The sequence below is a fragment of the Manis pentadactyla genome, chromosome 7 (assembly GCF_030020395.1).
Source record: "Manis pentadactyla isolate mManPen7 chromosome 7, mManPen7.hap1, whole genome shotgun sequence".
In the NCBI taxonomy this organism is placed as follows: domain Eukaryota; kingdom Metazoa; phylum Chordata; class Mammalia; order Pholidota; family Manidae; genus Manis; species Manis pentadactyla.
This window is the reverse complement of record NC_080025.1, coordinates 25,845,341-25,858,076: the sequence shown is the minus strand read 5'-3', so window position 1 is coordinate 25,858,076 and position 12,736 is coordinate 25,845,341. Positions and strand designations below refer to the sequence as shown.

At 38.6% G+C, this 12,736-nt stretch overlaps 1 protein-coding gene across 3 annotated transcripts in view; it reads left to right on the top strand.

Moving 5' to 3' along the window:
• The first annotated feature begins 3,390 nt into the window (after positions 1-3,390).
• Positions 3,391-12,736, top strand: part of DDHD2 (DDHD domain containing 2) — a 19,819-nt gene continuing 10,473 nt past the window's right edge. For 2 of the 3 annotated variants that reach the window (XM_036932189.2, XM_036932188.2), the window contains exons 1-9: positions 3,391-3,525; positions 4,785-5,009; positions 5,722-5,912; positions 6,854-6,943; positions 7,487-7,607; positions 8,849-8,938; positions 9,871-10,006; positions 11,816-12,024; positions 12,305-12,372. In XM_036932189.2, coding sequence (XP_036788084.2) covers positions 4,793-5,009; positions 5,722-5,912; positions 6,854-6,943; positions 7,487-7,607; positions 8,849-8,938; positions 9,871-10,006; positions 11,816-12,024; positions 12,305-12,372 — 1,122 coding nt within the window. In that variant the 5' untranslated portion in view covers positions 3,391-3,525; positions 4,785-4,792. Of the gene's footprint in view, positions 3,526-3,717; positions 3,887-4,784; positions 5,010-5,721; positions 5,913-6,853; positions 6,944-7,486; positions 7,608-8,848; positions 8,939-9,870; positions 10,007-11,815; positions 12,025-12,304; positions 12,373-12,736 lie in introns of those variants that run through there. The other variant, XM_036932191.2, reaches the window with a different exon arrangement.

The following is a 12,736-nucleotide window of genomic DNA, read 5'->3' as shown; positions in this document are numbered from 1 at the left end:
GCTGAATTTTATCAGACATTTAGAGAAGACATAATACCCATTCTCCTTAAAGTTTTCCAAAAAATAGAAGAGGAGGGAATACTTCCAAACTCATTCTATGAAGCCAGCATCACTCTAATACCAAAACCAGGCAAAGACACTACAAAAAAAAAAAAAAAAACTACAGACCAATATCCCTGATGAGCATAGATGCAAAAATACTCAAAGTATTAGCAAACCGAGTTCAAAAATACATCAAGAGGATCATACACCATGACCAAGTGGGATTTATCTCAGGGATGCAAGGATGGTACAACATTAAAAAATCCATGAACATCATCCACCACATCAACAAAAAGGAGGACAAAAACCACACGATCATCTCCATAGATGCTAAAAAAGCATTTGACAAAATTCAACATCCATTCGTGATAAAGACTCTCAACAAAAATGGATATAGCAGGCAAGTACCTCAACATAACAAATGCCATATATGTCAAACCCACAGCCAACATTATACTTAACAGCAAGAAGCTGAAAGCTTTTCCCCTAAGATTGGGAACAAGACAAGATGCCCACTCTCCCCACTTTTATTCAACATAGTACTGGAGGTCCTAGCCACGGCAATCAGACAAAACACAGAAATAAAAGGCATCCAGATTGGTAAGGAAGAAGTCAAACTGTCACTATTTGCAGATGACATGATATTGTACATAAAAAACTCTAAAGAATCCACTCCAAAACTACCAGAACTAATATCTGAATTCAGCAAAGTTACAGGATACAAAATTAATACACAGAAATCTGTTGCATTCCTATATACTAACGATGAACTAGTAGAGAAATCAGGAAAACAATTCCATTCACAATTGCATCAAAAAGAACAAAATACCTAGGAATAAACCTAACCAAGGAAGTGAAAGACCTATACCCTGAAAACTACAAGACACTCTTAAGAGAAAGAGGACACTTAAGAAATGGAAATTGATCCCATGCTCTTGGGTAGGAAGAATTAATATTGTCAAAATGGCCATCCTGCCTAAAGCAATGTACAGATTCAATGCAATCCCTATCAAAATACCAACAGCATTCTTCAGTGAACTGGAACAAACAGTTTTGAAATTCATATGGAACCACAAAAGACCCCGAATAGCCAAAGCAATCCTGAGAAGGAAGAATAAAGCAGGGGGGATCTCGCTTCCCAACTTCAAGCTCTCCTACAAAAGCCACAGTAATCAAGACAATTTGGTACTTGCACAAGAACAGACCCATAGACCAGTAGAACAGACTAGAGAGTCCAGATATAAACCCAAGCATATATGGTCAATTAATATACGATAAAGGAGCCATGGATATAGAATGGGGAAATGACAGCCTCTTCAACAGCTGGTGTTGGCAAAACTGGACAGCTGCATGTAAGAGTTTGAAACCGGATTACTGCCTAACTCCATACACAAAAGTAAACTCGAAATGGACCAAAGACCTGAATGTAAGTCATGAAACCATAAAACTCTTAGAAGAAAATATAGGCAAAACGCTCTTAGACATAAACATGAGCAACTTCTTCGTGACCATATCTCCCCGGGCAAGGGAAATAGAAGCAAAAATGAACGAGTGGGACTATATCAAGCTGAAAAGCTTCTGTACAGCAAAGGATACCATCAGAACAAAAAGGCATCCTACAGTATGTGAGAATATATTCATAAATGACATATCTGATAAAGGGTTTACATCCAAAATATATAAAGAGCTTACTCACCTCAACAAAATAAAGCAAATAATCCAATTAAAAAATGGTAAGAGTATCTGAACAGACACTTCTCCAAAGAAGAAAATCAGATGGCCAACAGGCACATGAAAAGATGCTCCACATTACTAATCATCAGAGAAATGCAAATTAAAACCACAATGAGATAGCACCTCACACCAGTTAGGATGGCTACTATCCAAAAGACAACAACAAATGTTGGCAAGGACGTGGAGAAAGGGGAACCCTCCTACACTACTGGTAGGAATGTAAATTAGTTCGACCATTGTGGAAAGCAGTATGGAGGTTCCTCAAAAAACTAAAAATAGAAATACCATTTGACCCAGGAATTCCACTCCTAGGAATTTACCCTAAGAATGTAGAAGCCCAGTTTGTAAAAGACATATGCACCCCTATATTTATTACAGCACTATTTGCAATAGCCAAGATAAGGAAGCAACCTGAGTGTCCATCAGTAGATGAATGGATAAAGATGTGGTACATATACACAATGGAATATAATTCAACCGTAAAAAGAAAACAAATCCTACCATTTGCAACAACATGGATGGAGCTAGAGGGTGTTATGCTCAGTGACATAAGCCAGTTGGAGAAAGACAAGTATTGAATGATTTCACTTATCTGTGGAGTATAAGAACAAAGCAAAAACTGAGGGAACAAAACAGCAGACTCAGAGAACCCAAGAATGGCCTAACAGTTGCCCAAAGTAAAGGGACTCGGGAGAGTGGGTGGGAAGGGAGGGATAAGGGGGAAAAAGGGGAATTACAATTAGCATGCATAATGTAGGGGGCACGGGGAAGGCAGTATAGCATAAAGAGAAGTAGTGATTGTATAGCATTTTACTATGCTGATAGACAGTGACTGTAATGGGGACTTGATAATGGGGGGAGTCTAGTAACCATAATGTTGCTCATATAATTGTATAGCAATGATACCAATATACATATGTGTATGTGTGTGTGTGTATCCTGTCTCCAATCTCCCCTGCGGCTTTTAAATCCGGTGAAGCTCACCTCTACATCTTTTAGAGAGATCTTTTTGGCAACATGTAAATCCTCATAAACGCAAACGTAAGGAGGCAAAGACCTAAATAACCGGTTTTTTTCCTTGCAAATGCCACCCAGAAGTGGCGGTCTGATAGAAGATGCTGTGCTAGCGCCCTATCGTTTTATTTCCCACCGGGGGAGGTCTCCCTGCTCGCCCTGGGTCCCCGCACCATCCGAGACCCAAGCGGAGGACTAACCTGAGGACCACTGGGGTCAGAAGGCCTGTTTTCCCATCTACTGAGTGAAAGGGCTGGGCTGGTTAGTCTTAAAGAACCTTTCTTTCACTTGGGTTAAAGTGCTCCTTCACATTTATGTCTTATTCTTTACCAATCCCTGCTTTTCGCAGACCTCAGCCTCCCTCCAGACACAGCACACTTTCACTGCCAGCCCAGCGCTCTGATCCTGCCCGCAGGGAGGGGCTACGTCTCGCGCGATTCCCCCCACCTCTCGCGACACTTCCCGCCAGCGCCCCCTGCCCCCCACCTCCCCGCCGCCCCTCGGGCCCCTCCCATCGCCTCAGCGCCGCGGTCCCAGCTGCCTCACTTCTGCTCCCCGCCTCCGGGCCGCTGCTCGCCCGCTGGGAGCGAGGCTGAAGCCAGCGCGGGGCGCGAGTCTGGCGCGGCTTCGGGCTCCGCCCCGCTCCGCCTGGGCTCGAGGGAAAGGCGGCCGCGGGGCCATGCCGTGCCCCTCTCGGCGAGGACGGGAGAGCGGGGCAGGCTGCCGGGCAGGCAGGTGAGCCACCAAGGCGAGCGGGGTCACGGCTGCGCCGACGGAGGCCCGTCCGGGCGCGGGCTGGAGATGCCAGGGGCGGAGGAGCACGCGATGCCTGCGGCCGGGAAGGCCTGCTGGGAGGACCCGCCCCGGGAGGGTGGGGTGACCTCGGTCCCAGGGAAACGGCCAGGGCCCCTTTTCTAGCAGATGCGCCGAGAAATTACCCTGTGACCATTGGTGACTCCGCTCGACTGCGGAGCTGGAGGCGGGAGGAGCCGAGTCCCCGAGCTCGGAGGTCCCAGATCTGGGCTGCAGGAGGCCCGGGTCGTGGGGCTAAGGGGCACGCCAGGGTGGCCGCGGGGAGTTTGTGCTGGGAAAGAAGGTAAGGGGCCGGTAGCCTGGAGAGCGTCCGCTCGGGAGGCCAGGTGTTTACAGCCCAGATACCGGTAATCGGGCTCACCGGCCTCGGCTGCGTGAGTAGCTTCTGACTCTGCCGGTGGTCCATGTTTTGAGGGGTTGGAGTCTTTGAAGGCAGGAGGCTTTTGAGGTCACTCGTTACTTTTCACCTGAGACTTGGACCTAGAGGGGGTGCGCGCGTGCGCATAGCGGCCCCAGCAAGGGGTCGTGTTTCCAGAATTTGTACCGTGGTCCTTAATTAAATGCACTTGAAGGAGCGGTAAGAAGTGACTGGTTCTTCAGTAAAAAGTATTCTTTTAAATATTTTAAGGTTCCAACAATCATACGGTATGGGACTGGAGCCTACACCTGGGTGTTGTTAAACAGTTGGAGTGAATGTTTTGCCTTTGCCACTAGACTTAGATTAGAAATTGGGCAAGTTTTGCTGCAGTCCAGTTATTGACCGCGTGTTTCTTGTGATTCTGGGTTTGCTTTATAACTTGTTATCTGATTAAAATAAGGCAGTTTTCTGAGAAAATTGGGAGATCAGTGTAAAGTGGTTGATCTATAAGGAGTATTGTTTAAAGCCCTCCTCCCATTCCCCCAAAAATCCAGCTGTTAATTTATTATTTCCTTTAAAAAATGTTTTATTTTGGTATCGTTAATATACAGTTACTTGAACAATATTATGGTTACTAGACTCCCCCTATTTAATTTATTATTTCTATTTCAAAATGTGTAGCCTCCTTAAATTATTTTTGTTTTGTTGTTTTTGCAGAAATGATTACCTAAAATGACCAGTTTTATGTGTGTGTCACAACAATCAAGCTGTTAAGAGAAAGAAAATCATTTTTCTGATAGACTTCTTGTATCCTGTATTTTAGAGAGCGAAATGTCAGCGGACTCACACCAGGAACGGCTGTCCCAGCCAGATCCATCTCCATCACCAAACTCTTGCAGTTCCTTTGAGCTAATAGACATGGATGCTGGCAGTTTGTATGAACCAGTTTCTCCTCATTGGTTCTATTGTAAGATTATAGATTCTAAGGAGACATGGATTCCTTTCAACTCTGAGGATTCACAGCAGCTGGAAGAGGCATATGGCTCTGGTAGGATGGAAATGACTTGTAATAGACAAGACTTACTGTCATCTCTCTAAAACTCTAGTAAAATAGTTCTTAGAGTTAGTGATTTTAACAATGCATTTTAGATTTTTTTTCTAGTTCTTTCCTGTAACATTTTTATATAGAAGCTCTGCATTACTACCCACCCAATTTATAATGTTTAAGAATTTGGTCTGTATTTTGAAATACCTAATAATATTTCTTATGTTCTAGCTTTTGTTTCAGTTTTTGTTTATAAGCAAGGGGTAGGAGTGGTGTCACATTGTGAAAGAATACATTCTTTTAATTTGTCACTTGTTTTTTCTTTATTAAACAAGAATGATGCTAGTTAACTAGTTAATCATCGTGAACTAGTTTATCGTCATAATGGTCATATGGTCATTAACCTATGGTCCCTCGAGCAAAAAATTTCAGAAAAGCCTTCATATATCTATATGGAAAACATATATTTTAAGGGACACTGCTATTTCTCCTCGGAAGAACAAAACAGTGTTTGGGTATTTTTTTTGTGTTTCTTTAAAACCAAGAATGGTTTTGACGGTTTGTAAAGTAGTTAGAAAAGATTTCAGTTAAATTTCATTTTGTTTAATGTTTAGCCATTAGTATGTTTCATAACATTTAGACTATAATGCAAATTGTATTTTGGGAGGTTTATTAGGATATATGTACATCTTTCCCCTTTTCCAATCCTTGACAGGAAAAGATTGTAATGGGAGAGTAGTCCCCACTGATGGGGGCAGATATGATGTACATTTGGGGGAGAGGATGCGGTATGCGGTATACTGGGACGAGCTAGCCTCAGAAGTGAGGCGTTGTACCTGGTTTAACAAAGGAGACAAAGATAATAAGTATGTTCCTTACTCGGAGAGCTTCAGCCAAGTATTAGAGGTACCTTTGATCATTCTTACTCATTTTCTTCATCTCTTATTTAATAATCTTTTTTTTTTTTGTCTTATGACTTAGTTTGTGGAATTTCTGGAAAGAGTTTGGTTTTATCTGCATCACATTATACAGTATTTCTTTTCGCAAGTTTAGGATAAAGTAGTGTTATTTTCAGACTTTGAAATGCTATTGTAACTGTTACACCTTTGAACTTTTTTCCCTAGTTGTGATCATTGTTATTATTAACCTAGGCCTGTGGGATTAGTTTTTTATTTTTGCTTTTTATTTTTCTTGCTTTGAAAACAGTCTGAAATTTGTTTTCTTTAAATTGGCGTAGGCCTTATTAATATTATTGAAAAAAATACCTCAAAATTTGAGCAATGGTTATCTCTAGTTTAGATGATGGAATTAGGAGTTTTTTTTTCTTTGTCCTGTACTATTATCTGTTGCAATTTTAAAAGAACTGTAAAATAATTTGATAAGAGAAAGAATTATATATATAATATATTCCTAATTTTATGGAAAATATACATGCATTAATATTGAATGAAATATACCAAAATTTGAATAGCAGTTATCTCTAGCTTAGATGGTGAAGTAGGAGTGCTTTTTTTTTCTTTGTCCTATACTGTTATCTGCTGTAATTTAAAAATAATTTTAAATTTGCATTGGGAATATAGTCAATAATATTGTAATAAACTTGTAAGGTGACAGATGGTAACTATTATAGTGAGCATTTTGTGGTATGTATAATTGTCAAATCATTATGCTGCACACCTGAAACTAACATAAAACGAGTATAATGTAGGTCAGCTATACTTCAATTTAAAAAAATTGATTTTGATAAGTTAGTATATTCTTTATTTATCTGGCAGTATTCTTGTGAAAAAGTTTACTTTTAACAGGAAAGCTATTAGATAAAGCTAATGAAATATGTTTCTTCTAAGGAGACTTACATGCTTGCTGTAACTCTGGATGAGTGGAAAAAGAAACTGGAGTCTCCCAACAGAGAAATCATTATATTACACAATCCAAAGGTAAAGCAAAGTAAAGCCTTTCTCTAATATTGGGGTTAAAGGTTAATTGCATTACAAAGGAGCACTTAATTGGTTTCTTTTTCACAGGGATTCTATTTGGGTTAACTTTTAGAAATTTTTATATTGCATTCACAATTAAGAAACTTAACACTTGTAACCACTTCCACCATTGTTACCTGGCTCAGTTCATACAAAAGAATTTTCTTAGAGAAAGTTACGCCACTGTAGATTAAGAGTATCACTGATACATGTGGGCGTATCTTCCATGTGTAGGGTATTAGCAAAAAGATCTGTTAGTCTGATATATTTTCTTCTTTTTTTTCACTGAGGTATAATTGACAAAATTTTAAGTATCTAAAGTGCATTTTAACCTATATATTTTTAGGACTCTCATTTCAGAATGTAGGAGTTGCATATCAAAACTCCAGTTGAGATTTGACTGTGTATTATGTTTTGAAAGACACGTTCCTGCCCCTCAGAATATATCAATAGGCATGTCTTAAATGTAGAATTGTTTTATTGCTCTGATCTCTTCGATTGAAGCTGATGGTGCATTACCAACCAGTTGCGGGGTCCGATGAATGGGGCTCAACACCCACCGAGCAGGGTCGACCAAGAACAGTGAAGAGGGGGGTTGAGAACATCTCTGTTGACATTCACTGTGGTAATGCTAATCATTTATTTCTTTATCTTCTGATATGCTTATTTGTTTATGACTTAAATGGTAACCTCTTGGATTACTTTAGGGGTTAAAAATAAGTTTAATTGTACAAGATTCTGAGTTAAGATTAGCATCACTTTATTTACAAAGAACCTTGGTAGAAGTAAAAATCTCTTTTAAAGTTGCTGAAGTATATATGGTGGGATGAGTACAATTTGGTAGTACTAATCTGGATGTCGATGAGCCGATTTATTCCTCATCTAAGAAGTATGATTCCACATGTTGGGATGGAAATTTATTCCTGTAATGACTCGTGTCCTAGATGATTTTCAACTAAGGGAACTATTTTTCAGTAGGACCTTGATGGTTATCCATTCTTGTTTGGCTAGGGTCATTTATGGTTGATTTTATACTATATTTATGTGGATTATAAAATTTATTTTATCAATACACTGTGACTGCAATGGGGTTGGGGGAGGGAGGACTTGATAATATGGGTGAATGTTGAAACCACAATGTGTTCATGTGAAACCTTCATAAGATTGTACATCAATGATACTTTAATTTTTAAAAATTCATTTTATCTTGCAGAGGAGATGGTTTGTCTATTGGGCAGTCTTAGACTTCCTGTAATTTACAAAGATGAGTTTAAAATTTCAGGCTCCAAATACATATCAGACATTATTGGCACAATTGATAAAAGTGGAATATTAGACAAGAAAAGTACTCTATAAGTGTTAAATTGCCTGAATTCCATAACTTTGCACTGTGGTTATAAAAGAGAATATTCTTGGGAAATACACATTAAAATATTAAGGTGTGATGTGTACAGTCTGATGATGTGCGCAGCTTGCTCCCAAATGGTTCGGATAAATAAATGTGGGTGTGTATATGCACACATAGAATAATAAAGCAAATTTGGTAAATATCAGTGTTGAGTCTGTGTAAAAAGTACATGGGAACTTCTGTACCATTCTTTCAAGTTTTCGGAAAGAAGCAGTTATTTCAAAATAAAAAGCGTAAAAAAACCTGGGAAATTTTTTCACAGACTTCTTTTGGGATAAATTAGAAACACAGTAGACTCACTGTATTTTTACTAAGTAGTTAAATATTTAAATTATCCTTTAAATTATCTGCTTATATTTTAACTTGTCTATCTTTATAACCTAGCCACTGTGAATGCTTGGTTTTAGAATAAATGACTAGTTACAGGGAGTAATTTTTCTTTTAAATTTCATTTATAGGGGAACCTTTACAAATAGACCACTTGGTTTTTGTAGTCCACGGGATTGGACCAGCTTGTGATCTCCGCTTCCGAAGCATTGTACAGTGCGGTAGGTGCTCAAAGCATGTAAGATTAGATCACGTGGAGGGAATATTAACCATTGCTTCTGTGCACTGAGGTCAAGTGTTGTCTTTAGTCTGTTGTCTTAGCTACCTAAGAAGCTTTGGAGGGTATAGACAGGTGGCAAGGTAGTAAAGCTTCCCTGCTTAGACTCAAAGTACTAGCAAATTCCCTAGGCTAATGTTTGTATCTTCCCTAATAATTCTTGAGTGAACAAGCCCTTAATCCTCATAAATTTGATTTACGATGTGATGGTCCTATCTCTAACCCTTTCCAATTTAAAGGCAACCATAAAGATGATAATAGTTTAAATTCAGTCATTTTTGTAATTCATACCAGGATAAACCTCTTGATATTCTAATTGGAATACTTAGGTCATTAGTATAACTTGATTTTGAAAGGTAGTATCTAAAACTTGATGGTACTCGGTCTAATTGTCCTAATTTGGGAGTCTTATCCTGCTGGCTAATGCTTCTAGGCAGAAACCTTCTAGAAGGTTCAGATCAATGTAGTATGAATTTCAAACAGCAATGTATATATTTTTTTAATGTAACGTATTGGGGAGTGGTTGGTTGTAAGCACTAGACAGTTAGGAGTCTGGCTGCAAGGCCAGTTTGATCTGGCCACAGAATTTTTTCTTTTTCTTTTTCTTTTTAATTGAAACAGATCCCATGACAAAGGAGGTTTTGAAGCTAGCTTTTCTTTTGATGAAAAATGTTTTGTTAGAGTAAAGCCAAGTTCTGTATTAAAGGAACAGCTTTTCATGGTACATAGATGCACTGATCATTTTCCCTGAATACCACGTAGCTGTTTGTGTTATTTTGTATTCTAAGCAAATACATATAATTACATGATCTCTTGCATCCTGATTCTGCAAACTCATTGCTTCACTGTTGATGCATACGTTAATTTCCTTTCCAGTTAATGATTTTCGCAGTGTTTCCTTGAACCTGCTACAGACACATTTTAAGAAAGCCCAAGAAAATCAGCAAATTGGGAGGGTAGAATTTCTTCCAGTCAACTGGCACAGTCCTTTGCATTCTACTGGCGTGGATGTGTGAGTAATACCCTCCTCCTTTGAGTTGTTAAATGTAGATGTAGTCTATTTTTTGCTCATGGATATGCTTGGGGATATTTCTTCTATAGCCAACTGTATATTTGAAATTTTGTTCAACCATAAGTTTTATGTACTTCTGTATCTCTTCCTTTGGGATACATTATCTGATGCTTGCCAGTTCCTTGGTTTAACTAGCCTGGCTTAGGAGTGAATCATTGTGTGAATCTTCTTCCAGTGTGTTTTACAGGCTCATTACTATATTATAGTTCTATTATTTTCTTTTAGCATTAAAGCCAAACAATGCTTTCTTCCCACCTTACCTCAAGATGTACCAACTATTTTGTTCCTTTGTGATTAATATTTAGATAACATTTGTCCACATTTGGGGAAAATAAGGAAATCCCTAAGCCTTAAATTGTTAGTATTTATATCTTGAGGTATAATTGGTACAACAACTTTGAAGTGATGGCCTTCTTAAGTCACAACCCAATAGTTTTGTTTATAAATTCTATAGTAATGTCAGAGGAGGTTGGTTGCTCTATATTGATAGTCAGCTGTGGGCCCTTCAGAAAGAAGTACGTTCAGAACAGCTCTAGGTTTAAGTAGGAGATGCTTCTCTGGAAGATGAAGTTGTCAGCATTCTTGCCACGCTGGTCTTGGAAATGGTGCCCCTAATTAATAGAATCCCTAATACCCTGTGATATCAGCAAGTTCCATGTGCCGAATGCACCACTGTGGTTGCTCCATATGGGTGTGGAGTTCGCGTCTTTCTCACTTGAGCTGATGCTGAGTGGCTCCTTCGGGCATAGAGCCCTCTCTGAACTCCAGAAGCTGTTGAGTCTTCGAGGATTCTTGGGGGGATTTTGAGAAAGCTTTCGCTGGAAGTTGATTTAGACCATGTTAGCATGGTTTTCCTTTGTGAGGATTCCTCTGGCATCCAGCAGTCTTACTTTGCAGCTTGAGAAATTGTGTGTTGAGAGAAGGAGCAGGTTCATTTGTCATTTGACATGTTATCAACAAACCTTAATGCTGAGAATCCTAGGAAAATCGTCTTGTATCTTTTGTCTATTTAAAGAACTTTTTATTATGGAGAATTTTGTACACAAAAGTAGCAAATATAAAGAATCTTCATGCATTGACTATGACTGCCCAGCCCTAACAAGCCTCAGCATGTGGCCAGTTCTGCCCCATCTGTATCTCAACACCCCGTCTACTGCCCATCTGTCCACCACAGTTTCTGAATCAAATCTAAGACATATTATCTGTAAATGTTTGTATTATCTTAAAGGACTTTAAAATATATATATATATATAACCATAACACCATTAATACACCTTAAAAAATTCTTAATATGAGCAAATAGTGTTCAAATTTCCAGTTGTCTAATAAATGTCTTGATTTACATATATATATACACATATATATATATATATACACACATACACACATAGACATACACAAATGTACTCATGTATTTTAAACTGGGACCCAGATAAGGTCCATAAAATTGCAATTAGTTGATAGGTCTTTTAAGTCTCTTAATCTCTTATTTTCTTGCAGTTTATGTGTTGAAGAAACTGAGTGATTCATCTTGTAGTTTCTCATACTTTGAATTTTGCAGACCACATCCCTTGGGTTTCTTTTCATCAAACATACCTCTCTGTCCTGTATTTCCTATACATTGATAGTTGTCTCTTGTATCTTTATAAATATTTAGGTCTGAGCTTAGACTAAACTGGATAATAACTTAGAGGAGGTTTTCGAATGAATTAAGGTTTTCTGCTTAAACTGTCTTTCCATTTTTACAGAGATCTGCAGCGGATAACACTGCCCAGCATTAACCGCCTAAGACACTTCACCAACGACACAATTCTGGACGTCTTCTTCTACAATAGCCCCACCTACTGTCAGACAATTGTGGACACAGTTGCTTCTGAAATGAATCGAATATACACACTTTTTCTGCAGAGGAACCCTGATTTCAAAGGGGGTGTATCCATTGCCGGTCATAGTCTAGGTAACAAATGAATTCTCTGTGACCAGAGAGGATTACCACATTTTAAGGACACCCATTTTTGAAGTACTGTGTCCTTTATCTGTCTCAGATTCCGAGGTCTAGAACTGGTCTGTGATGAAGAATCCGGGAGGGGTTTGAAGGGTGGTGGTGGATTGGAAGGGAAGACTCCTGCTTCATAGATTTTGCTACATTGATAACTGGCTTATTACTTTTGTGTGTGAAAGACAGCTGTTTAGAGCTAATGCTCAGAAATTGTCCCTTTCTTCTATTTTACTTGTAGGTTCGCTTATATTGTTTGATATCCTAACCAATCAGAAAGATTCTTTGGGGGATATTTACAGTGAAAAGGTAATTTAGATGTTCAGATAGGTTCTGTAGTATTTCTTAGTAAGGATTTCTAGATTTTAGACTTATTTTTTGCTTTCTGCTTAATCTCATACCATAACATTAAATAAACATTTATTTTTACAGACATAATAATTTCTGTCATTCTTAGATGACAGAAGCAAGATAGTAATATGCTTCTGCAAACAACTGCCACATTCTAACATGATTGTAGGTAGCCTGTTTTCCATTATAAATATGCATGACTGCCTTAATAGAATTATAGATCATTGAGCTGAAATGGAGTTTGCATATGAAGAAATGAAAAATGAATTGGATACAAATTAAGTAATTTATGGAAATTCTGTTTGAAAGCAGTGGGAGGACA